Genomic DNA, 25,444 nt, shown 5'->3' with positions numbered 1-25,444 from the left:
ATTATCACTGCATATTGGCTATGCTAGATTTGTACTGGTGCTGTTGTTCTCCTCAGATAATTTTAAAATGATTTAAACAATTGAGGTATATGATCACACTGGTAATAGATAATTTGTTGTATTACTTGTGAGGCACAGCTAAGTAAGCATAATGTTATTTTATTTTTTTACTGGACTGATGGCCTGCATCTGATGGTCAGTCTGAGGGTCAGTCTGAGGGGAGTGAGGGACAGTGTGAGGCTTAACACCCTGACTCTCCAGAAAATGGGACGCAGTCTTCCAGCTGATGTTGTTACTCCTATGACCAGAGAAAGTGAAATATTTCTTGGTATTTCAAAATACACAAGTCGCTATAAATAACACAAGCTTATCGGAACACTTTGCTATACTCATTCATTGCAGCTGCAATGCTGGTGGCTTATAAATTTGTTGAACAAAGTGTTGACAGTGCTGAATAACAATTTAAATATGAACTTACAAACAGTAGCTCTTTTGTATTCGTTGAGTCGCCAGTCATGGTTTTAAGTTTTGAAATCTCACAGTATCAACATGGCATGTTCCAGGCTTCTTTTTACAGTCTATGGCTCGAGGAAACTTTGCAGAAGCGGTGATCTGGCCTATCTGATTGGCCAGTGGTAGGCTTATAGGTGCACTTGATTTGCTCACTGTGCCTGCCGGGTACGCAGAGTTCTACCTTCAGACGCATGAAATGGTTCAAAATGGGAACGTTGACTTCCTGGTGCTAGGGCTGCTGAATCAAGTGCACCTACCGCCAACAGCGTGAAATTAATACAAAAAAATAGGAACGCAAATGGTGTTATCGTTGTGTTTTTAACAGAAATGTCTTGTGGTCGACTAGAAATGCCTTGGAGAACGATCAGTCGATCACGATCGGCCGGTTGGTGACCACTGCTGTAGAGTATAATGTGGAATGTTGACGATAATTAGCAAAATCCAGTCAATCTGCTCAGACAGGTGTATGTTTGTGGTGAAAGTAACAATGTGGCTCTGCTCTTACTGTTTCAGCTCAACCCCAGCGTGAATCTATTCCAGCGGAAGTTTGTCACTGAGTTAAAAAGATGTGAGGAGATGGAGAGAATTTTAGGTAAGGATAAAACCGGTCGGTTTAATCTTTAATAAAAGTGATGATGGGCATGATTCACTCCTGAATAACTCAACAACATTCACACTTAGTTAGTTACTGTGTAAATCCCAGTCTCCATGGTCATGGTAAAGTTATGAGATACACTGATCTGGCCAATGAGTCTCATCCAAGGCAGCTAAACTCAGGCTTAATTTGAGGCCAATGCTTGGTGATTAAATATACGTCCCCAAAAAAGGAAAGTACAAGGAGCGTTGGGGTGAGTTTCTCAGAAATGTGAGCTCCTGAGAGGAAAGGATAAGTGTGAGGCAGAGTACATTTGACTCGTGAGGACTTTAAACACTGCGCTGTCCTTAGCACCGGACAAAAGGTGTTTTCACATATAGTCCTCTTTAAAAAAAACAATCTCAGTTCTCTTTAAAGTTAACTCTGGGGTAAAGAAAAAGAGAAGCAAAATAACTGTTCTCTTTGTATTCACACTGCCCTTGCATTTGAATGAGGACTCAACTATTTTGCCAGTTCACTTCACCTATTTTGTGGATAGAGTCGTCTTTGCTTTCACATTGCTAACTTCAACAAGCATTTCTCAACGGTTGGCCATGCCTTCCTCCTGGCTACTCCAACCTCGGCCAACATACATACATACGACAGTACTGTGCAGCCGTCCTTATCAACCTGGCCAAGGCTTTCGACTCAGTCAATCACCATATTATTTTCGGCAGACTCCGTAGCCTCGGTTTTTCTAATGACTGCCTTGCCTGGTTCACCAACTACTTCTCTGATAGAGTTCAGTGTGTCAAATCGGAGGGCATGTTGTTCGGTCCTCTGGCAGTCTCTATGGGGGTGCCACAGGGTTCAATTCTCGGGCCGACTCTTTTCTCTGTATATATCAATGATGTTGCTCTTGCTGCGGGCGATTTGCTGATCCACCTCTATGCAAACGACACCATTCTGTATACTTCTGGCCCTTCCTTGGACACTGTGCTGTCTAACCTCCAAACGAGCTTCAATGCCATACAACACTCCTTCCGTGGCCTCCAACTGCTCTTAAACGCAAGTAAAACCAAATGCATGCTTTTCAACCGTTCGCTGCCTGCACCCGCACCATCACCACCCTGGATGGTTCCGACCTAGAATATGTGGACATCTATAAGTACCTAGGTGTCTGGCTAGACTGTAAACTCTCCTTCCAGACTCATATCAAACATCTCCAATCTAAAATCAAATCTAGTTGTTTTTCTATTCCGCAACAAAGCCTCCTTCACTCACGCTGCCAAACTTACCCTAGTAAAACTGACTATCCTACCGATCCTCGACTTCGGCGACGTCATCTACAAAATAGCTTCCAATACTCTACTCAGCAAACTGGATGCAGTTGATCACAGTGCCATCCGTTTTGTTACTAAAGCACCTTATACCACCCACCACTGCGACCTGTATGCTCTAGTCGGCTGGTCCTCGCTACATATTCGTCGCCAAACCCACTGGCTCCAGGTCATCTACAAGTCCATGCTAGGTAAAGCTCCGCCTTATCTCAGTTCACTGGTCACGATGGCAACACCCACCCGTAGCACACGCTCCAGCAGGTGTATCTCACTGATCATCCCTAAAGCCAACACCTCATTTGGCCGCCTTTCCTTCCAGTTCTCTGCTGCCTGTGACTGGAACAAATTGCAAAAATCGCTGAAGTTGGAGACTTATCTCCCTCACCAATTTTAAACATCTGCTATCTGAGCAGCTAACCGATCGCTGCAGCTGTACATAGTCCATTGGTAAATAGCCCACCCAATTTACCTACCTCATCCCCATACTGTTTTTATTTATTTACTTTTCTGCTCTTTTGCTCACCAGTATCTACCTGCACATGACCATCTGATCATTTATCACTCCAGTGTTAATCTGCTAAATTGTAATTATTCGCCTACCTCATGCCTTTTGCACACAATGTATATAGACTTTTTTTTTTTCTCTACTGTGTTATTGACTTGTTTATTGTTTACTCCATGTGTAACTCTGTGTTGTCTGTTCACACTGCTATGCTTTATCTTGGCCAGGTCGCAGTTGTAAATGAGAACTTGTTCTCAACTAGCCTACCTGGTTAAATAAAGGTGAAATAAGAAAATAAAAAATATGTTTAGAAAGGAACCAAGATGCTTTTTCTAACATGCACTCTTGGTTTTTACAAAGTGCAGGCTAGATGCAGTGCATTCTGAAAGTTTTCAGACCCCTTGACTTTTTCCACATTTTGTTACAGCCTTATTCTAAAATGGATAAAATAAATTCCTCAGTCTACACACACTACCATAATGAAAAAGTTGTATTTGTATTTTAGCAAATGTATTAAATGGAAATACCTAATTTACATAAATATTTAGACCCTTTGCTATCAGCCCTGAAATTGATCTCAGAAGCATCCTGTTTCCATTTATCATCTTTGAGATGTTTCTACAACTTGATTGGAGTCCACCTGCGGAAAATTCAATTGATTGGACATGATTTGGAACAGCACACACCTGTCTATATAAAAAAAAAAAAAAAAAAATCCATGTCGAAGGAATTGTCCGTATTGCTCCGAGACAGGATTGTGTTGAGGCACAGATCTGGGGAAGGGTACCAAAAAATGTCTGCAGCATTGAAGCTCCCCAAAAACAGTGGCCTCATCATTCTTAAATGGAAGTTTGGAACTACCAAGTCTCTTCCTAGAGCTGGCCGCCTGGCCAAACTGCGCAATAAAGGGAGAAGGGCCTTGGTCAGGGAGGTGACCAAGAGCCAAATGGTCACTCTGACAGAGCTCTAGAGTTCCTCTGGAGATGGTTTTCCTTCTCGAAGAGTCTCCCATCTCTGCAGAACTCTACCAATCAGGCCTTTATGATAGAGACCAGAAGTAAAAGGCACATGAAAGCCTGCTTAGAGTTTGCCAAAAGGCACCGAAAGACTTTCAGACCATGAGGAACAAGATTCTTTGGTCTGATGAAACAAAGATTGAACTCTTTGGCCTGAATGCCAAGCATCACGTCTAGAGGAAACCTGGCACCATCCCTACGGTGAAGCATGGTGGTGGCAGCATCCTGTTGTAGGGATGTTTTTCAGTGGCAGGGACAGGGAGACTGGTTAGGATCGAGGGAAAGATAAATAGAGCAAAGTACAGAGATCCTTGATGAAAACCTACTCCAGAGCGCTCAGGACCCCCGACTGGGGCAAAGGTTCACCTTCCAACATGACAACGACCCTAAGCACACAGCCAAGACAATGCAGGAGTGGCTTCGGGACAAGTCTCTGAATGTCCTTGAGTGGCCCAGCCAGAGCCTGGACTTGAACCAGATTTGAACTTCTCTGGAGAGACCTGAAAATAGATGTGCAGCGATCCTCCTCATCCAACCTGACAGGGCTTGAGAGGATCTGAAGAGAAGAATGGGAGAAACTCCCCAAATACAGGTGCGCCATGCTTGTAGACTCTTCTTGGGTATGACGCAAGGCATTAATCGCTGCCTAAGGTGCTTCAACAAAGTACTGAGCAAACGGTCTGAATATTTATGTAAATGTGATATTTCAGTTTTGTATTTTTCTTTAAATTTGCATAAATGTATACCCTGTTTTTGCTTTGTCATTATCAGGTGTTGTGTGTGTGTGGATTGATGAGGGGGGGGGGGAACAATGTAATCAATTTTAGAATAAGGCTGGAACGTAACAAGGTGTGGAAAAAGTCAAGGGGTCTGAATACTTTCCGATTGCGCTGTATACCTACTTACATTTTGGAAGCTAATAGATTGCATATAGTTAATCTGAGATATTGTAATCAGAAGATACTATTAACATGTCCATTTTATTGGTAACAGAATAAATAGCAATAGAATAACTGCAGAATAAATAATGCTGTAATTTGACAATTGTATGCCCAAGGTAGCGCTACAATAGATTATGTAGCATATGTTGTGATTCTCACCAACTATATTGTCTAATCACACTATGCAAACCCCACAAGCAATAAACATCGTATGAAGTTATCTTAGTCTATATGTCACATATTGCAAACAAATAATCTAAACTAAAAACTCCACACATTTTGGAATTTCTGTGCGTCATTGACAATCGCTAATCAATATCCAAAAACGGCACATTTTCTTTTTCTGTGAACCTGCACATCTTCTCTCATTTGTGGCACCAATGTGAGGGTTTATGCCAGGGGAAACGGTGTTACAGTAGTCTAGTGTGTGGTGCGGGAATAATGACCAGCAAACCTGGGGAGCTTTGCATTTACATTGTCCTAAAAAAAGGAAACCGGACTGCGGAATTCAAGCAAACCGAACTCAGACCACCTCTCGTTGGTCTACGTTCAGTTCGCTTCGGGTGCTCTTTTGAAGGGTCTGAGTTCACACTACCCCAAAAAAATTAAGCGAACTGCTCTGAGTTCAAACATTTCCTGAAAGGGCCTTAAGATTGGCCCTGGGATAGCTTATCCTGTGTTCACACAAGCATTTGTTAACCTTGGGCTAAGCTTTAGCCCTGGACTAAGGATTCACATTTGTATCCCAAAGCCCTGGACTAACAGACGAATGCAACACTCGACCAGAGGTGGAAAGTAACAAACTATTCTCATTACATTATTTTAAAGCTGCAATATGTTACTTTGTCTTTTAAAAAACCAATTATGTTCTAAAGCTCTTAAATTGCTAGTGATCATCCAATGTGATTTCAACAGTAACAATATTGCGCTTCCAGCCTACCTGAAAACTGCTGTATTCAATTTCCCTGTCTGGAAAGATTTACAACTGCATATAATGAATTAGGAGTTTCCGGAGACAGTGCCAGATCAGACTGAGATATGAATGGAACTTGGATGCACATATGGCAGATAGAGGTAGCACACAACTTGTCCCAGCAGTTCAGACCCCATCTAACATAAAGAAACTAGAGGTCGGCCGATTATGATTTTTCAACGCCGGTACCGTTTAAAAAAACATTTATCAGCCTATTTTTAATATATATTTGTAATAATGACAATTACAACAATACTGAATTAACACTTATTTTAACTTAATATAATACATCAATAAAATCAATTTAGTCTCAAATAAATAATTAAACATGTTCAATTTGGTTTAAGTAATGTACCAAAAGTGTTGTAGAAGAAAGTAAAAGTGCAATGTGTGCCATGTAAAAAAGCTAACGTCTAAGTTCCTTGCTCAGAACATGAGAACATATGAAAGCTGGTGGTTCCTTTTTACATGAGTCTTCAATATTCCCAGGTAAGAAGTTTTAGGTTGTAGTTATTATAGGACTATTTCTCTCTATACCATTTGTATTTCATATACCTTTTGAATTTGTATGTTCTAATAGGTACTTTAGTATTGCCAGTCTAATCTCGGGAGTTGATAGGCTTGAAGTCATAAACAGCACAATGCTTGAAGCATTGTGAAGAGCTGCTGGCAAACGCAGGAAAGTGCTGTTTGAATGAATGCTTACGAGCCTGCTGCTGCCTACCACCGCTCAGACTGCGCTATCAAATCATAGACTTAATTATAATATAATAACACACAGAAATAAGAGCCAAGGTCATTAATATGGCCAAATCCAGAAATTATCATTTCAAAAACAAAACGTTTATTCTTTCAGTGAAATACGGAACCGTTTTGAATTTTATCAAACAGGTGGCATCCATAAGTCTAAATATTGCTGTTACATTGCACAACCTTCAATGTTATGTCATAATTATGTAAAATTCTGGCAGATTAGTTCGCAATGAGCCAGGTGGCCCAAACTGTTGCATACACCCTGACTCTGCGTGCAATGAACGCAAGAGAAGTGGCACAATTTCCCTAATGTTGCCTGCCTAATGTTGCCTTTTAACTGAATATGCAGGTTTAAAAAATATTCTTCTGTGTATTGATTTTAAGGCATTGATGTTTATGGTTAGGTACATTCGTGCAACGATTGTGCTTTTTTTCACAAATGCGCTTTTGTTAAATCATCCCCCGTTTGGCGAAGTTGGCTGTCTTTGTTAGGAAGAAATAGTCTTGACACAGTTTGCAACGAGCCAGGCTGCCCAAACTGCTGCATATACCCTAACTCTGTTGCACAGAACGCAAATTCATGTTAGTAGGCAATATTAACTAAATATGCAGGTTTAGAAATATATACTTGTGTTTTGATTTTAAGAAAGGTGTTGATGTTTATGGTTCGGTACACATTGGTGCAATGACAGCGCTTTAGTCGTGAATGTGCTTGTTAAAACACCCGTTTGGCGAAGTAGGCTGTGATTCAATGATAATTTAACAGGCACCACACCGATTATATGCAACGCAGGACAAGCTAGTAATATCATCAACCATGTGTAGTTAACTAGTGATTATGTTAAGTTTTTTTTATTTTTTATAAGATAAGTTTAATGCTAGCATCTTACCTTGGCTCCTTGCTGCACTCGCATAACAGGTAGTCAGCTTGCCACGCAGTCTCCTCGTGGAGCGCAATGTAATCGGCCATAATCGGTGCCCAAAAATACCAATTGTTATGAAAAATTAGGGCCGCTTTCAAGTTATCAGCCATTCCGATTAATCGGTCAACCTCTAAAAGAAACAGTGAACTTAAGAGCCAACAGGCGAAAAGGGAAAAATGATTGCACCCGGGCCAAGACAAGAGTCGAGACTGAACCTCCTATTTGCGTTCAAAGTGGCGAGAGCTTGCTAGCGAAGGGATTCAAAACTGACCTGCTGAAAAGGTAAGACATACGTTAGCTAATGTAGCTATCTTGCTAGCTAGATATAAAGTGATGTGTTGCATTTTAGTTGTAAATATGGAAGTGGGTGTTATAGCTACTATGGATTACTTGTTTGGATTTTTGTTGTTGTTAGCTAGCTGACTGCAACAGGCATTGGTTTGTTTCATTTTAATTTAAACTATTGCGTCGCTATTTAGTTGTAGCTAGCTATACGGTTGAAGTCGGGAGTTTACATACATACACCTTAGCCAAATACATTTAAACTCAGTTTTTTACAATTCCTGACATTTAATCCTAATAAAAATTCCCTGTCTTAGGTCAGTTAGGATCACTACTTTATTTTAAGAATGTGAACTGTCAGAATAATAGAAAGTGATTTATTTCAGCTTTTATTTCTTTCATCACATTCCCAGTGGGTCAGAAGTTGACATGCACTCAATTAGTATTCGTTAGCATTGCCTTTAAATTGTTTAACTTGGGTTAAATGTTTCGGGTAGCCTTCCACAAGCTTCCCACAATAAGTTGGGTGAATTTTGGCCCATTCCTCCTGACAGAGCTGGTGTAACTGAGTCAGGTTGGGAGGCCTCCTTGCTCGCACACGCTTTTTCAGTTCTCCCCACAAATTATCTAGAGGATTGAGGTCAGGGCTTTGTGATGGCCACTCCAATACCTTGACATTATTGTCCTTAAGCCATTTTGCCACAACTTTGGAAGTATGCTTGGGGTCAATGTCCATTTGGAAGACCTATTTGCGACCAAGTTTTAACTTCCTGACTGATGTCTTGGTGTTGCTTCAATATATCCACATAATTTTTCAGCCTCATGATGCCATCTATTTTATGAAGTGCACCAGTCCCTCCTGCAGCAAAGCACCCCCACAACATGACGCTGCCACCCCCGTGCTTCACGGTTTGGATAGTCTTCGGCTTGCAAGCCTCCCCCTTCTTCCTCCAAACTTAACGATTGTCATTATGGCCGCCAAACAGTTCTATTTTTGTTTCATCATTTTCTCCAAAAAGTACGATCTTTTTCCCCATGTGCAGTTGCAATCCATAGTCTGGCTATTTCATTGTGGTTTTGGAGCTGTGGCTTCTTCCTTGCTGAGCAGCCTTTCAGGTTATGTCGATATAGGACTCGTTTTACTGTGGATATAGATACTTTTGTACCTGTTTCCTCCAGCATCTTCACAAGGTCCTTTGCTGTTCTGGGATTTTTGCATCAAAGTACGTTCATCTCTAGGAGACAGAACGCGTCTCCTTCCTGAGCGGTTTGACGGCTGCGTGGTCACATGGTGTTAATACTTGCGTACTATTGTTTGTACAGATGAACGTGGTACCTTCAGGTGTTTGGAAATTGCTCCCAAGGATGAACCAGACTTGTGGAGGTCTACAATTTATTTTCTGACGTCTTGGCTGATTTTTCCCATGATGTCAAGCAAAGAGGCACAGAGTTTGAAGGTAGGCTTGAAATACATCCACAGGTACACCTCCAATTGACTCAAATTATGTTAATTAGTCTATCAGAAGCTTCTAAAGCAATGACAACATTTTCTGGAATTTTCCAAGCTGTTTAACGGCACAGTCAACTTAGTGTATGTAAACTTCTGACCCACTGGAATTGTGATACAGTGAAATAATCTGTATGTAAACAATTGTTGGGAAAATTACTTAGTAGATGTAGTAGTAGAATGTAGATGTAGCAAGTAGATGTCCTAAACGATTACCAAAACTATAGTTTGTTAACAAGAAATGTGTGGATTGTTTGAAAAACGAGTTTTAATGACTCCAACCTAAGTGTATGTGAACTTCCGACTTCAACTGTATGTATCCTTGACCTTTGTGTTATATTTCTGTCTGTGATCTTAACAGTGCATCTGATTGGCTAACCAGCTACTTCACAATAGTGGCACCAAATAGCCATGATCATCATTTGACGACAAAGCTCTAACTAGAAAATATATTTCAACAAAAACATTGCCGCTTTTTCAGTTATAACAGGGAGCAATCGACATCAACACCTACCAAGTGTAGTGTGTTTCCAGCCCCACCATTGTCAAGTATTGAATCAGATCGGGACGCAGGCTTTAGCAAAGTATTTTTGGCCATGTCAGTTCCAACTTTGTATTTCCCCTAGCTGGCCAAGAACAATAATATTTCTACTAAAAATGAACTAGACATCTGCAAATGCTAGGCATCTATGTGGCTAAGATGTTTAGGAAAATTAACTACCCAGGATTTTCTTTGAGTAATGATGGCATACTATCCCAATAGATTAGCTTAGTGCACAGAGATATGACCATGTTATTCCTCATTTGAGCTGTCTGGCTGAGATGTAGACAGTCCTAGCCCGAAAGCTACACATGTATAGGACTGTGACATTTATATTAAATGACTGGAAACATGAATTATGTTATGCCTAGTAGCCTCCTCCAATTATCATTAATCCTAAACTGGATGTATTTACCCTGGAAATATAAGATTGCTTATCATCAAAGACAGTTCTGTCCCAGTTGTCAAATAGTAGAATTGGATTTCAGATTGATGGAGCATGTTCGTTTTTATTTAATTTATTATCTCTAGGTCAGGGATGGGTAACTCTAGTCCTTGAGGGCTTGATTGGTGACACACATTTGCCACAGCTGACACACCTGACTTTAATAATCAACTAATCATGGTCTTCAGTTTAGAATGCAATTAGTTTAATCAGGTGTGATAGCATATTTCTGTTTTTTTTAAAATGACGGGCTGGGGGATAGTGTGGCACCAATTAGCCCCCGGGGACTGGAGTTGCCCATCCCTGATCTAGGGCTACATCTGAGCTGGTGTCATTCTAGAACCACACTCATTTACATGGTTTACTTTCCCTCCTTTGGTAGAACTTGTAACCATCGTCCAGCCTCATGGAATGCGGAGGGCAACTATGTAAGTGTCAACTACAGTTCTGCACTTTATAGTAATGAAATTCTATAGACAGAATAATATTCGGTGAGCATTTTATCTTTCAGCTACAGGAGACTCTACAATAAGTCTCGAAGGTGAAGTGTCTAAGCATTGACAACTTCAGAGGTCTACTAAACCTACATCCCAGAACTTCAGAGAGCAGTGTTAAGAAGACTGGGCTCTCAATTGGTGCTACCAAGAAGAATGACCCTGAGATCAAATGAACCAAGACTCCATGATGTGCCTCCACCAACAACGGCTGAGCTGCTACAACTTCAAGGAGATATCACCACGCAACACAGGATGCAGTTAGCACACCTTTTGAATGGGGAAGGAGCTTTCCCTCATGTCAGACTTAGTGGTTCCTGGGAATGTGTGAAAACATTTCAGTACTCTGTAGGTTGTTGAAAGAGGGTGGCCTACAACCGAACATGAATCATATGTAAATAAGGGAAGTTTGTGTGGGCAACAAACTTGTGTATGAAACAATATTTGTGTATTCTTTATCTAGCATATAGGCATCATTATTGTGGTTTTAGAATTATTTACTAAACTGGTTTCCTTTATCTATGCTCTGGATGGTTTTCACTTAAAATTAGCATACTTACAGTAGGGCACCTATCTAGAAAGATGGACTACCCTGGTGTAAATACAGTACAAAAAGTCAGATTACACAGATCATGTCAAATAAACATTTATTAGGGATATAAAACGACGTATTCTCTAACCTCCAAAATAACAAAAGCGCAGTGTAAGAAAACATACTTAAAATATATATTCCAAATGCAAAACATACAAACCTCAGCGATATCACCCTGCCCAGACCCACCTGCTCACACCCACATCTCCAGTGCCTGCATCACTCTCTGCCACATGACCTCAAACTGCACCATTTTGTTTCCCTCTGATATAAAACATTCAGATAAAGTACTGAACTGCTATCACCCAGACCTAGGGGGAAAAATCATTACTATAAGAATATTTTGAAGATAAATACACAATGCAGAGACAGGAGAAGTCAATAGAGTAATAACGATCAATTGAAATAGTTGGTTTTCAGTTCATCTGTTAGGAATGTCAGTCCTGAACTTATGGTGTGGCATGTTCTCATTGGTCCAACCTGAAATAGGATAGCGTTTTATTGCAAGGAATTTTAACTAGTCAGCCACAGGCTAGAGCTGGGTTATAACCTACATCCTGTCCCTTTGTTCACTGGGGAGAACCACAGGAGAGGATCGCTGAGGGAGCATCACTGAGAACCAGGAGAATGAACATCTACCCCCAAGATTTCTCCTATTTGAATAAACCTATTTTCCTCCCCCTGATTTGTTTGGGGATCTGTGTTAAAGAATAACATCAACTGCGTAACATTAAAGATAGGAAAAATATTCAATTTGGATCCAAGTGAAGAATAAAGTACAGTGTAGTCATGGAAAGTGTTCAAATCGGGTTAAAGTTTTCTACTGCAATGGATTTCCATCATTGATTCTTGAGAGGTCGTTTTTGAGATCAGTGTAGATCTGCATTCAACATCTCCAGTGGGGGTTGGAGATGGCATAGCCTAATACTAACAGAAGCATGTCTTTTCAGCCACAACCGTTGATGACAGGTGTATAAAAACGACCACACAGCCATGCTATCTCCATAAACAAACATTGGCAGTAGAATGTCCCGTACTGAAAATCTCCAGTGACTTGCAACGTGACACCATCATAGGATGCCACCTTTTCCAACAAGTCAGTTCGTCAAATTTCTGCCCTACTAGAGCTACCCCAGTCAACTGTAAGTGCTGTTATTGTGAAGTGGAAACGTCTAGGAGCAACAACGGCACAGCCGCAAAGTGGTGGGCCACACAAGCTCACAGAACCGTGCCGCAGAGTGCTGAAGCCTGTAAAAACTGTCTTTCCTCGGTTGCAACACTCACTACCGAGTTCCAAACTGCCTCTGGAAGAAATGTCAGCACAAGTTGGAGTGGTGTAAAGCTCACCTCCGCTGGACTCAGGAGCAGTGGAAACGAGTTCTCTGGATTGAGGAATCACGCTTCACCATCTAGCAGTCCGACGGACGAATCGGGGTTTGGAGAACGATACCTGCCCGAATGCATAGTGCCAACTGTAAAGGAAGAATGGTCTTGGGGCTATTTTTCATGGTTCGGGCTTGGCCCCTTCGTTCCAGTGAAGAAAATCTTAACGCTACAGCATACAATGACATTCTACACAATTCTGTGCTTCCAACTTTGTGGCAACAATTTTCCCTTGCCTGTTTCAGCAAGACGATGACCCAGTTGTGAGGCGTTGTGTGGGCGAGCGGTTTGCTGATGTCACCGTTGTGAACAGAGTGCCCCATGGTGGCGGTGGGGTTACGCTATGGGCAGGCATAAGCTATGGACAACGAACAGAATTGCTGGTCACAGAATTGTGAGGAGATCCTGAGGCCCATTTATTTTTTCTTTTAAGGTATCTGTGACCAACAGATTCATATCTGTATTCCCAGTCATGTGAAATCCATAGATTAGGAGCTAATTCATTTATTTCAATTGACTGATTTCCTCATGAACTGTAACCTAATGTGCAGCACAGTATCGCTCAACTCTAGCCTACAGTAACTGCTGGCAAAGTAATTCAAAGCCTGTACTTTATCACTCAGGATATAACTTTCCAGTGCTACTATTTTTGCCATGTAGGCCTAATGTTGTTATTAAAACAAAATCAGTCAACCGCATAGTAGAATAGTTTTTACCTATTTACCTAGTCAGCTTGTTGTGTATTTTATGCGAGATAAATATTCCTCGAGGGACATTCAAGTTGCGAGAGCCATGAGAGGGGAAACACGTCCGATTCTGATTAGCAGTCAATACACAACACTTCCATGAAAGCAGTTTTGGCAAATGTAGTTTGAAAAAAAAGTTGGGGATCGCAGTTTTACATTGCCACCACGTTTATTTATCTACTCCTTCAATTGCGGGTGTGGCATCGTTTTACAAATGCAGTTTTACAACCTGAGTTTTAAGAATGGTTTCGGCGCAACAAAGCTTATAAAGGAGAAATGTCCTCTTTAAAAGGGCAATGAAATACTTTGTAATAGAAACAAAGCAAAAGTCACATTTTGAGTGAAATTATTTTTATTCATTATAGAAAATAATTAATAATATCAATCAGGATGTTGTGTCCAATGGGGTAAATGCAAATGGATGCAGGTCATTGAACTAAATGACTATCGCCCGTGGCACTCACTTCTGTCATCATGAAGTGCTTTGAGAGGCTAGTCAAGGATCATATCATCTCCACCTTACCCGACACCCTAGACCCACTCTAATTGGCATACCGGTCCAATAGATCCAGGGATGATGTAATCGCACTGCACACTGCCCTATCTCATCTGAACAAGAGGAATACCTATGTAAGAATGCTGTTCATTGACTACAGCTCAGCATTCAACAACATAGTCCCTTCCAAACTCAGGACCCTGGGATTGAACACCTTGAACACGGGGGCCCCTCGGGGGTGTGTGCTTTGTGCCCTTCTGTACTCCCTGTTCACCCACGACTGAGCAGCCGCGCACAACTCCAACACCAAGTTTGCTGACGACACAACGGTGGTAGGACTGATCGACAATAAAGCAGTGTATAGGGAGGAAGTCCGAGACCTTATCAGCCAGACAGAGGAGCTGATTGGGGACTACAGGGACGGGGGGTCCACATTGATTGGGCTGTAGTGAAGCGGGTCGAGAGCTTCAAGTTCCTCTGTGTTCACATCACTAAGGAATTAACATTGGATGTTCTTATAGGCACTTTAGTATTGCCAGTGTAACAGTATAGCTTCTGTCCCTCTCCTCGCTCCTACCTGGGCTCAAACCAGGAACACATCGACAACAGCCACCCTCGAAGCAGCGTTACCCATCGTTCCACATGCTTGAAGCATTGCGAAGAGCTGCTGGCAAAACACACAAGTGCTAATCTATTGATTTCACATGACTGGACAGGGGTGCAGCCATCAGTCGGCCTTGGAGGGCACCCCCCACCCCCCAGACGATTCCACAGGTGATGAAGGGATGTGAAGGTCCTGGGCTGGCGTGGTTACACGTGGTCTGCGGTTGTGAGGCCGGTTGGACATACTGCCAAATTCTCTAAAACAATGTTGGAGCCAGCTTATGGTAGAGAAATTAACATTCAATTCTCTGGCAAACAGCTCTGGTGGACATTCCTGCGTTCAGCATGCCAATTGCATGCTCCCTCAACTTGAGACAGCTATCGCGTTGTGTGACAAAACTCTTTATAATGTTTTATTTACATTTTAGAGGCGATAAGGTGATAGTTGCATGCCGCCACCTAATAATGTATTGGCTGTGTATCGGCTTACTATTCTGTAGTATGAATTCATTTCACTTTGTGAAAAAATTGCCCTACCAACTATAACCTTACACCTATTGAAACCTCATCACTGTCCACTACTTTTAGCCCTATCTGATCCTACAGAGAGCGGGAGGTTCTGGGCAATTGCGTTCAAATCTAGAAAAAATACTGCATTCTTGCCAGAGGGGTCTCCAAAAACACTTATACACACATACAGTAGTTACGCTGTGCAGCTTTTAAATTGGTTTTGAATGAAGTTTTGTACTTCGCTACTTTTGTTTAAGCATCTGTTACATAGTGCATTTTTGTAGGCTAGATTTTGTAGTTTTTGTAGGCTACAGTAGAGGGATGACACGGAAAGGTTGTGGCAGCCCCTTGGAGTCAGAAAGAAAATTGCTCATCGTTGTTCAGAGATTCTAATTTCCTGCAAGTTTCTAAAGACGTAACGACATGCATGGGAATGCTTGCACATTAAATATAACTTTGTAATCAGTTAGCGATGCTAATGAAAATAGTTTTGGTAAACGGAAAGGCTTTCCCCAAAACCTTCTCAATTCAATGTTAACTACAAAGTAGGCTTACCTGGCAGAATGATATCATGATTATTTGTATCAATCAGGTGGGCATTTGTATAGCAAACTCTGCAATCATGTGCAGTGTAGAAACATCTCTAACCAAACACATTCCTCTCTTTCTAGATTTGCAATTAAAGGGGAATTACAATCAATCAACAACAACATTAAATTATCCCACATTTCTTCGGGTGTGATTTATGCATTAACATCCACTCAGAACATCCAATTTTGTTGCATTCTATAAATAATTGTAATTTTGATAGTGGAAAGCAAAACAAAAATGAAAAAGAATCATAAACCAGGAAAAATATAACAGAGAAAATGGAATTTGGGAAAATACTAAACCTAATTAATCAAATGGGGTGTGTGAGTGGAAGATGGAGAAAAGTTAGTGAATGAGGGAAAGTGTGAATGGGTGAGTGAATGTCATTGCATGGAAAAGATCATGTGTAACAACGTTCAGGTAACTTTAGAGAAATTAGCTATATATCAAGGTCAATGTTTTTATTTTAAAAGTAACTTAATTACTTTGACTCTGACCACGTTTTAAATTACCTACACCCATGCCTGCGACGTTCAGGCCCTCCCCTACCCGAGCCTGATAACACAGCTTCTTCCTCAGTTTAATAGTATCAATAAGCTGCTTGTCTCTCTGTCCCCGCTCCCTGAGTGTTTTGGCTGCTCAATGATGAGATGTGAGAGAGAGCTGTTGGCTGACGTTAGCCAACTACTTTTCATCACTCTAAACTCTGACAAAATGTGTGGAACATTATTATTTTCTATCAACTCGGGCAATGTTTTTGCTAGGGCTGGCACAATTACCATATAACCGTGAAACCAACGGTTATGAAGACCGTCATGAAAATAAAATAACCGCCATAACCATTATTTTTTATTGAAGATTGGACGGCTGGGCATTCATGCAGTTGAGTCCGTTTCTGTGGTAATATGGACTCTTAACTCTTATGAAACTTTTTTGCTCCTTGCTGAAACAATCAAGGTGTTGTAGCAAACGTTCTACATTCCATGGTAATGAAGAATGTCCATTCAAATGATGTTAGATTCAGCAAAATGAAGCCACGAGCAGCACTGTAGATATTGAGATGAGCGAGATGTAAGACTTTGCTCTCGCAGTCACACACAGTGTCTGCGTAGCTTCACGCTGTTACAGCGTGGTAGCCAGGGCACCAAAACAGCAGAGAAGTGGAGGTTTTCGCTTCAAAGCTCTGTTGTTCAAGAAATTGACCCACTATGCAGTTTACTTTCTGCATCTGCGTCATATCGCTGAGTCTACCTTTTTAAAGGGACATTTCTAAAAATGTTCAACTTCATATTCATAATCTCCAGCCGGGTTTAGACATAATTATGACTTTGTGACTGTGTTAACTAGTGACGACCCATATTGATGTGTATTCCTCCTGCTTTTACTTCCTGCTTTTACTTCCTGCTTTTACTTCCTGCTTTTACTTCCTGCTTTTACTTCCTGTTTTTACTTCCTGCTTTTACTTCCTGCTTTGCTCCTATGGGTATACTCTCAATGGCCGCCAGTCCACCCATTATGCCATCATTGACTTGAATGAGTACGCCCGTTCCATTCATTCTATTTCTAGGGCAGCACATGCGGTCAGGAACTGAGGAGAGGAGAAAATGTTCTCCATAAAAAATACAATTTGACAGTGAATATTTTACGTGTTGTTCTTGACCCCGTAAAACACTGGATATTTTGGCACTGTGTTTCTGGGGCTAACCCCTGAAAAGTCGGCGCTAACCCTGCTGCGGAGCAGGGCCAGCTAGCCCTGGGCTAAGGTTGGTGCTAGTCCACTATAGAATGTGCAAGTGTGAACACTCGCTTAGCCCTGGGCTAAAATCTCTTAGCCCAGGGCTAAAGAGACTCTTAGCCCTGGGCCTAGTGTGGGCTTGATGAAAAACACAGTGTAAATTACAACAGATTAAGCTTATTGATATACATGTATTATTTGAAACAAATGGATTGTTTGAAATGCAGTGACTCTGTGTGTTGTGTACTAAGACTTCATTGCATCTTTGACAGGGTACCTTCTAAGAGAAATCAAGAGGGCAGACATCCCACTTCCAGAGGGAGAAGTGAACCCGGTTGCACCCCTGCCCAAACATGTCCTAGTTATAATGGTTAGCGCACCCAACTGTCTCTCTAGAACGTTATAAATAATTTTATCATAAGAATGAAGTATTGACTTCGTCCCAAATGGCACCATATGTTCCCTAAGTAGTGCACTATATATAGGGAACATATGGTGCCATTTGGGACACCGCCCGTATTGCCATTACCATTGCTATTGACTCTCTGTATGTATGGCTGTCTCCAGGAGCAGTTGCAGAGGTTGGAGGTGGAGCTGAGCGAGGTGACCAGGAATAAGGAGAAGTTACAGAAGAACCTCCTGGAGCTGACTGAGTATACACACATGCTGCGCATCACACGCAACTTTGTGCACCGCAGCGCAGAGGTAGGTCCAACAGCTTCTCCACAAAGCAGGATCCCACTACTGTACAACACTTTGCCCCTCAGTTTGACTTAAGAGCACTTGCATTGGCTTTGATTTGCTTCATGAAGAGACTGAGCAAATTTTAGGGTCACATGATTTGGCTTTGCGCATAACATTGAGGCATTCTTTTCTTTCTTTATATAGGATGTTTTGGGGATACATCTGGGGCTAGCCAAAATCTTGCTGCTTGTCTTTTATTCATTCATGCATGGGAAAATTATTGCCCTTTTTCTAACAATGTGTTATGGGGGTGTATGTGTTTTGTGTGTGTCCTCACACTGGGGTTATGTTTCACAGTGTGAGCCCCTGCAGGTCCAGTATGAGGAGTTCCCTTTCCTAGAAAAGGATTCCATGATGGACTACAGCAGCATGCAGCGACTAGGGGCCAAACTAGGGTAAAGGGCTATCAGCAGTCATATATATTTGTACACACTTGGGTATTTGTGCCTGTTTACTGTAATACCCTGTTTATCTCACCCTCACTCCTGCAGGTTTATATCAGGGCTGATTCAGAGAAGGAAAATAGAGGCCTTTGAGCGCATGCTGTGGAGAGTGTGTAAGGGCTACACCATCCTTAGCTACTCTGAGATTGACGAGTACTTGGAGGACCCTGACACGGTGGGTCAATATTGTTCTGCCTGAGAGAGATTCTTAGCCCTTTCCTAAATGGTTGAGTGTGAGATAAAATAATAAGCTACTGCTTACCACATAGCTAAATTTAACAGCATCCCTGTTGGGCTTGTGAGAGGTAAAACATCTCACCTCAGCCTTACCATGTCTATATTCTAATCTGCTTCCTGTTCTCTGGTTATTGCAGGGTGAGCCAACTAAGAGTGTGGTTTTCCTCATCTCCTACTGGGGCGAGCAGATCGGACAGAAAGTCAAGAAGATCTGTGACTGGTAATTAAAACACCTCTCCAACTGACCTGTTATACTTTCAGCCTGAGGTGATTCCCTGTCAAACCATTAGGCCTGTTATCTTGCTCCCAACAAGCTCTGAAGACTGTGGCTTTAACCTATGTGATAACATCATGGAGCTTGTCTTTTTGCCCCTCAGCTACCACTGTCACGTGTATCCATACCCCAACAGCAATGAGGAGAGGAATGATGTTGTGGAGGGACTCAGGACTCGCATCCAGGACCTGCACACTGTAAGCTCTCTAAAATCCTTGTGAGCAACTACATAGTGGGTGATGTTTTTTTTGTTTGTTTTGTCTTTAAGTAATGAAAATAACTTTTTGACTATCAAATTTGTACAGTTAAAAATACAGATGTTTTCTTTTTATTATTACACCCATGTATTCTTTAACCAGAAAAGGTTAACTCCAGAGATCTCTCCCTAACGTCACTGGCTACTTAAAATATAAGCTATCAACAGATTAAGGTGTTCTTCCTGCTGAATTTAGCTGTTGAAATACAGTGCCTTCAGAAAGTATTTTAGTCCTCTTTTTTTAGTCCTGTTTTTGGTCCTTCCTCTATTTCTGGTGTCCATCCAGTTTGATTTCTATTTGTAACTGCTATTTCACAACATTTCTTAACCTACAGTTGAAGTCGGAAGTTTACATACACTTAGGTTGGAGTCATTAAAACTCGTTTTTTCAACCACTCCACAAATTTCTTGTAAACAAACTATAGTTTTGGCAAGTCGGTTAGGACATCTACATTGTGCATGACGCAAGTAATTTTTCCAACAATTGTTTACAGACAGATTATTTAACTTATAATTCACTGTATCACAATTCCAGTGGGTCAGAAGTTTACATACACTATGTTGACTGTGCATTTCAACAGCTTGGAAAATTCCAGAAAATGATGTCAGGGCTTTAGAAGCTTCTGATAGGCTAATTGACATAATTTGAATCAATTTGAGGTGTACCTGTGGATGTATTTTAAATCCTACCTTCAAACTTAGTGCCTCTTTGCCTGACATAGGAAAATCAAAAGAAATCAGCTAAGATCTCAGAAAATAAATTGTAGACCTCAGCAAGTCTGGTTCATCCTTTGGAGCAATTTCCAAACGCCTGAAGGTACCACGTTCATCTGTACAAACAATAGTACGCAAGAATAAACACCATGGGACCACGCAGCTGTCATACTGCTCAGGAAGGAGTTCTGTCTCCTAGAGATGAACGTACTTTGGTGTGAAAAGTGCAAATCAATCCCAGAACAACATCAAAGGACCTTGTGAAGATGCTTGAGGAAATGGGCAAAAGTATCTATATCCACAGTAAAACGAGTCCTATATCGACATAACCTTAAAGGCAGCTCAGCAAGGAATAAGCCACTGCTCTAAAACCGCCATAAAAATGCCAGACTACGGTTTGCAACTGCACATGGGGACAAAGATCTTACTTTTTGGAGAAATGTCGTCTGGTCTGATGAAACAAAAATAGAACTGTTTGGTCATAATGACCATCGTTATGTTTGGAGGAAGAAGGGGGAGGCTTGCAAGCCGAAGAACACCATCCCAACCTTGAAGCACGGGGGTGGCAGCATCATGTTATCAAATCAAATCAAATCAAATTTTATTTGTCACATACACATGGTTAGCAGATGTTAATGCGAGTGTAGCGAAATGCTTGTTATGGGGGTACTTTGCTGCAGGACTGACTGGTGCGCTTCACAAAATAGATAGCATCATGAGGAAGGAAAATTACGCGGATATATTGACGCAACATCTCAAGACATCAGTTAAAGATTGGTCGCAAATGGGTCTGCCAAATGGACAATGACCCCAAGCATAATTACAAAGTTGTGGCAAAATGGCTTAAAGACAACAAAGTCAAGATATTCACAAAGCCCTGATCTCAATCCTATAGAAAATCTGTGAGCAGAACTGAAAAAGCGTGTGTGAGCAAGGAGGCCTACAAACCTGACTCAGTTACACCAGCTCTGTCTGGAGGAATGAGCCAAAATTCACCCAACCTATTGTGGGAAGCTTGTGGAAGGCTACCCAAAACGTTTGACCCAAGTTAAACAATTTAAAGGCAATGCTAACAAATATGTGATGGAAATAAAAAGCTGAAATAAATAATTCTCTCTCCTATTATTCTGACATTTCACATTCTTAAAATAAAGTGGTGATCCTAACTAACCTAAGACAGGGAACTTTTACTAGGATTAATTGTCAGGAATTGTGAAAAGCTGAGTTTAAATGTATTTGGCTAAGGTGTATGTAAACTTCGGACTTCAACTGTATACCCCTTGACTTCTTCCACATTTTATTACAGCCTGAATTCAAAATGGATTAAATGGATTTGTTACCCTCACCCATCTATACATACTACCCAATAATGACAAAGTAAAAACATGTTTTTTAGATTTGTTGTACATTTATTGAAAATGAAATACAGAAATATCTCATCTACATACAGTACCAGTCAAAAGTTTGGACACACCTACTCATTCCAGGGTTTTTCTTTATTTTTACTATTTTCTACATTGTAGAATAAGACATCAAAACTATGAAATAACACATGGAATCATGTAGTAACCTAAAAGGTGTTAAACAAATCAAAATATATTTTATATTTGAGACGCTTCAAAGTAGCCACCCTTTGCCATGTTGACAGCTTTGCACATTTTTGGCATTCTCTCAACCAGCTTCATGAGGTAGTCACCTGGAATGCATTTTAATTATCAGGTTTGTCTTGTTAATTTGTGGAAATGATTTCCTTCCTAATGCGTTTGAGCCAATCAGTTGTATTGTGACAGTGTAGGGGTGGTATTTAGAAGATAGCCCAATTTAGTGAAAGACAAAGTCCATATTATGGCAAGAACAGCCGCAAATAAGCAAAGAGAAATTACTTTAAGACATGAAGGTCAGTCAATCCGCAAAAAACAAATGAAACTGGCAGTTGCTATGATGAAACTGGCTCTCGTGAGTACCGCCACAGGAAAGGAAGACCCAGAGAGGATAAGAGGATACGTTCATTGGAGTTAACTGCACCTCAGATTGCAGCCAAAATAAATGCCTTTGAGTTCAAGTAACAGACACATCTCAACATCAACTGTTCAGAGGAGACTGCGTGAAGCAGGCCTTCATGGTCGAATTACTGCAAAGAAACCACTACTAAAGGACAACAATAAGAAGACGACACTTGCTTGGTTCAAGAAACACGAGCAATGGACATTGGTCTGATGAGACCAAAATTTAGATTTTTGGTTCCAACCGCCGTGTCTTTGTGAGACGCAGAATAGGTGAACTAATGATCTCTGCATGTGTGGTTTCCACTGTGAAGCATGGAGGAGGAGGAGGTGTGATGGTGCGGGGGTGCTTTGCGGGTGACAGTGTCAGTGATTTATTTAGAATTCAAGGCACAATTAACCAGATTGGCTACCACATCATTCTGCAACGATATGCAATCCCATCTGGTTTGCGCTTAGTGGGACTATCATTTGTTTTTCAACAGGACAATGACCCAAAACACATCTCCAGGCTGTGTAAGGGCTATTTGACCAAGAAGGAGAGTGATGGAGTGCTGCATCAGATGACCTGGCCTCCACAATCAACTGACCTCAACCCAATTGAGATGGTTTGGAATGAGTGCTCAGCATATGTGGGAACTCCTCCAAGACTGTTGGAAAAGCATTCCTAATGAATGTGGTTGAGAGAGTGCCAAGAGTATGCAAAGTTGTCAAGGCAAAAGGGTGGCTATTTGAAGAATCTCAAATATAAAATATATTTTTATTTGTTTAACACTCTTTTGGTTACTACATGATTCCATATGTGTTATTTTATAGTTTTGATTTCTTCACTATTATTCTACAATGTAGAAAATAGTAAAAATAAAGAAAAACCCTTGAATGACTAGGTGTGTCTAAACTTTTGAATGGTACTGTAAGTATTCACACCCTTGAGTTAATACATGTTAGAATCACCTTTGGCATCGATTACAGCTGTAAGTCTTCCTGCATAAGTCTCTGAGAGCTTTTCACACCTTGATTGTATGATATTTGCCCATTATTCTTCCCATTATTCAAAATTCTTAGAAATCTGTCAAATTGGTTGTTGATCTTTGCCTGATCCAGCCTCAGTTTTCTGCTATCACAGCCATTAAACTCTGTAACTGTTTTAATGTCACCATTGGCCCCATGGTGAAATCCCTGAGCGGTTTCCTTTCTCTCCAGCAGCTGATTTAGGAAGGGCGCATGTATCTTTATATTGATACACCATCCAAAGTGTAATTAATAACATTACCATGCTCAAAGGGATATGCAATGTCTGCTTTAAAAAAATATATATTTACCCATCTACCAATAGGTACCCTTCTTTGCGAGGCATTGGAAAACCTCATCGGTCTTTGTGGTTGTATCTGTGTTTGAAATTCACTGCTTGACTAAGGGACCTTACAGATAATTGTATGTGGGGTACAGAGATGAGGTAGTCATTCAGAAATCATGTTAAACACTATAATTAAACACAGAGTTCATGCAACTTATTATGTGACTTGTTGAGCAAATTTCTACTCTTGAACTTATTTAGGCTTGCCATAACAAAGCGGTTGAATGCTTACTGACTCAGATTTAAAATTTTTAATAATTGGTATACCTTTCTAAAAACATAATTCCACTTTGACATTGTGGTGTATTGTGTGTAGGCTAGTGACACAAAATATCACCATGCTCAAAGCAATATTCAATGTCTGCTTTTTTAAAAGTTTTACCCATCTACCGAGATATACAGTCACTACAAAGATGCAGGCCAATGGTGACATTAAAACAGTATCCCTTAAAGAATGGGCCTCGTGCTTCCGGCTACGGCGAAGATTATAACTTCTTGGAAAGAAGCAGAATGGAGTGTGAGGGGTAGAGGTTTAGGAGCGAGAGGGAGAGTGCTCTCACTCAGGCGCAAGAGCGTGACCACTCTGGGGTCACTTGACTCTGCTTGTGCCTTGCAGTCTGGAAGACTGTTCAGATCAATCGTTTTGGAAGTTCTACCTCTGAAGAAAAAAAGAACTAAATTAACCTCTGGTCCCAGCACGTGATCTCCATGAGGTCTCAACTGAAGGCTGACTCTCCCTCCTCCCTTCCTCCCTCATGCGAACACACGCACATTCCAGAACTTAAAGCACACACACTCAAATTCCCTCCCTGGCATGTTCATTGCATTTTCTCTAGCCCCCACACAACATTCTTAGACATTCATTCATCATTTACCCAACTGTGTCTCGTGACAAAAATACCTTTGCTTCAATACCCAAACAAGCTATGGGCCCTTGCACTCAGTGGAGGCTGTGCTCAACGAGCCTAAGTCAATTCTACACACCCTTTTGATTTTCTGAATGAATGTGAAATCCCTTCCATTTGTTAAAATGTCATACTAATAACCCCCCACCCCAACCCCCGGCTTCCACCAGGTACTCCACAGGACAGAGGACTACCTGAGACAAGTCTTGAACAAGGCCTCTGAGTCCGTCTACACCTGGGTCATCCAGGTTAAGAAGATGAAGGCCATCTACCACATCCTCAACCTGTGTAGCTTTGACGTCACCAACAAGTGTCTGATAGCCGAGGTGTGGTGCCCTGTCAACGATCTGCCCATCCTGCGGAGGGCATTAGAGGAAGGCTCGGTGAGTCAGCTCCCTGTTACAATGGCTCCCTGTGTAATGTCATCGTTGGGCTTAACTATTTGTCATTGTTTGTGACCCCACCTTCTAACTACACTTTGTTCAGTATTTGGCTAAACCAACAGTCACACACCCAGTCAGCATGACCTGCTTTAATAATGGGGTTTTGGTTGTGGTAGAAAAATGGAAATTGTTCTCGTCTTGACCACCTCTGATCATTTAAGACAGATCCAGCTATTTAGAGAGTTGGGCCAACTTTTTGAATTGTGAATATTGTTATAATTCTAGACATTCAGTTACATAGCATTATTTTAATATTCCATGTAATGTTTATACGCGATAACATGGCTGCCATAGAATTTTGAAGTGTCATGTAAATGCTTCATAATGCTTATTCTAGACATTATTGTCCATGTACTGTAATGTTAATGAGGCGCTAACATGGCTGCCATAGAATGTTGTAGTGTCATGGAAATGCATAATAATGCAGAAACCTCAATTGCCCAACTCTAAATACATGGCTCTGGTTTAATTTATTAAACTAGTCTAGTCGTGGGTCCTGTTGGGCCCCAATTGAGGGCTACCAGGGATTCTGTCCATTATTACATTACACTGGCTAATGACGTACATATCATAAGGTCACATTCAGTTCAATGACAGCAGTCAATGCA

At 41.1% G+C, this 25,444-nt stretch overlaps 1 protein-coding gene across 2 annotated transcripts in view; it reads left to right on the top strand.

The window, feature by feature from the left end:
- Positions 1–25,444, top strand: part of LOC110525727 (V-type proton ATPase 116 kDa subunit a 2) — a 32,406-nt gene that overhangs the window by 1,632 nt on the left and 5,330 nt on the right. Inside the window, exons 2-9 of one of the 2 annotated variants that reach the window (XM_021606123.3) lie at positions 1,027–1,105; positions 17,733–17,830; positions 18,028–18,165; positions 18,502–18,599; positions 18,696–18,822; positions 19,022–19,104; positions 19,262–19,355; positions 24,564–24,776. In XM_021606123.3, the coding sequence (XP_021461798.3) occupies positions 1,027–1,105; positions 17,733–17,830; positions 18,028–18,165; positions 18,502–18,599; positions 18,696–18,822; positions 19,022–19,104; positions 19,262–19,355; positions 24,564–24,776 (930 nt within the window). Of the gene's footprint in view, positions 1–1,026; positions 1,106–17,193; positions 17,489–17,732; positions 17,831–18,027; positions 18,166–18,501; positions 18,600–18,695; positions 18,823–19,021; positions 19,105–19,261; positions 19,356–24,563; positions 24,777–25,444 lie in introns of those variants that run through there. The other variant, XM_021606124.3, reaches the window with a different exon arrangement.

This window comes from Oncorhynchus mykiss, chromosome 6 (genome assembly GCF_057628025.1).
Source record: "Oncorhynchus mykiss isolate SJ-2025 chromosome 6, ASM5762802v1, whole genome shotgun sequence".
Taxonomy (NCBI): domain Eukaryota; kingdom Metazoa; phylum Chordata; class Actinopteri; order Salmoniformes; family Salmonidae; genus Oncorhynchus; species Oncorhynchus mykiss.
The sequence above is the reverse complement of the archived record's forward strand: the minus strand, read 5'-3'. Positions and strand labels throughout refer to the sequence as shown.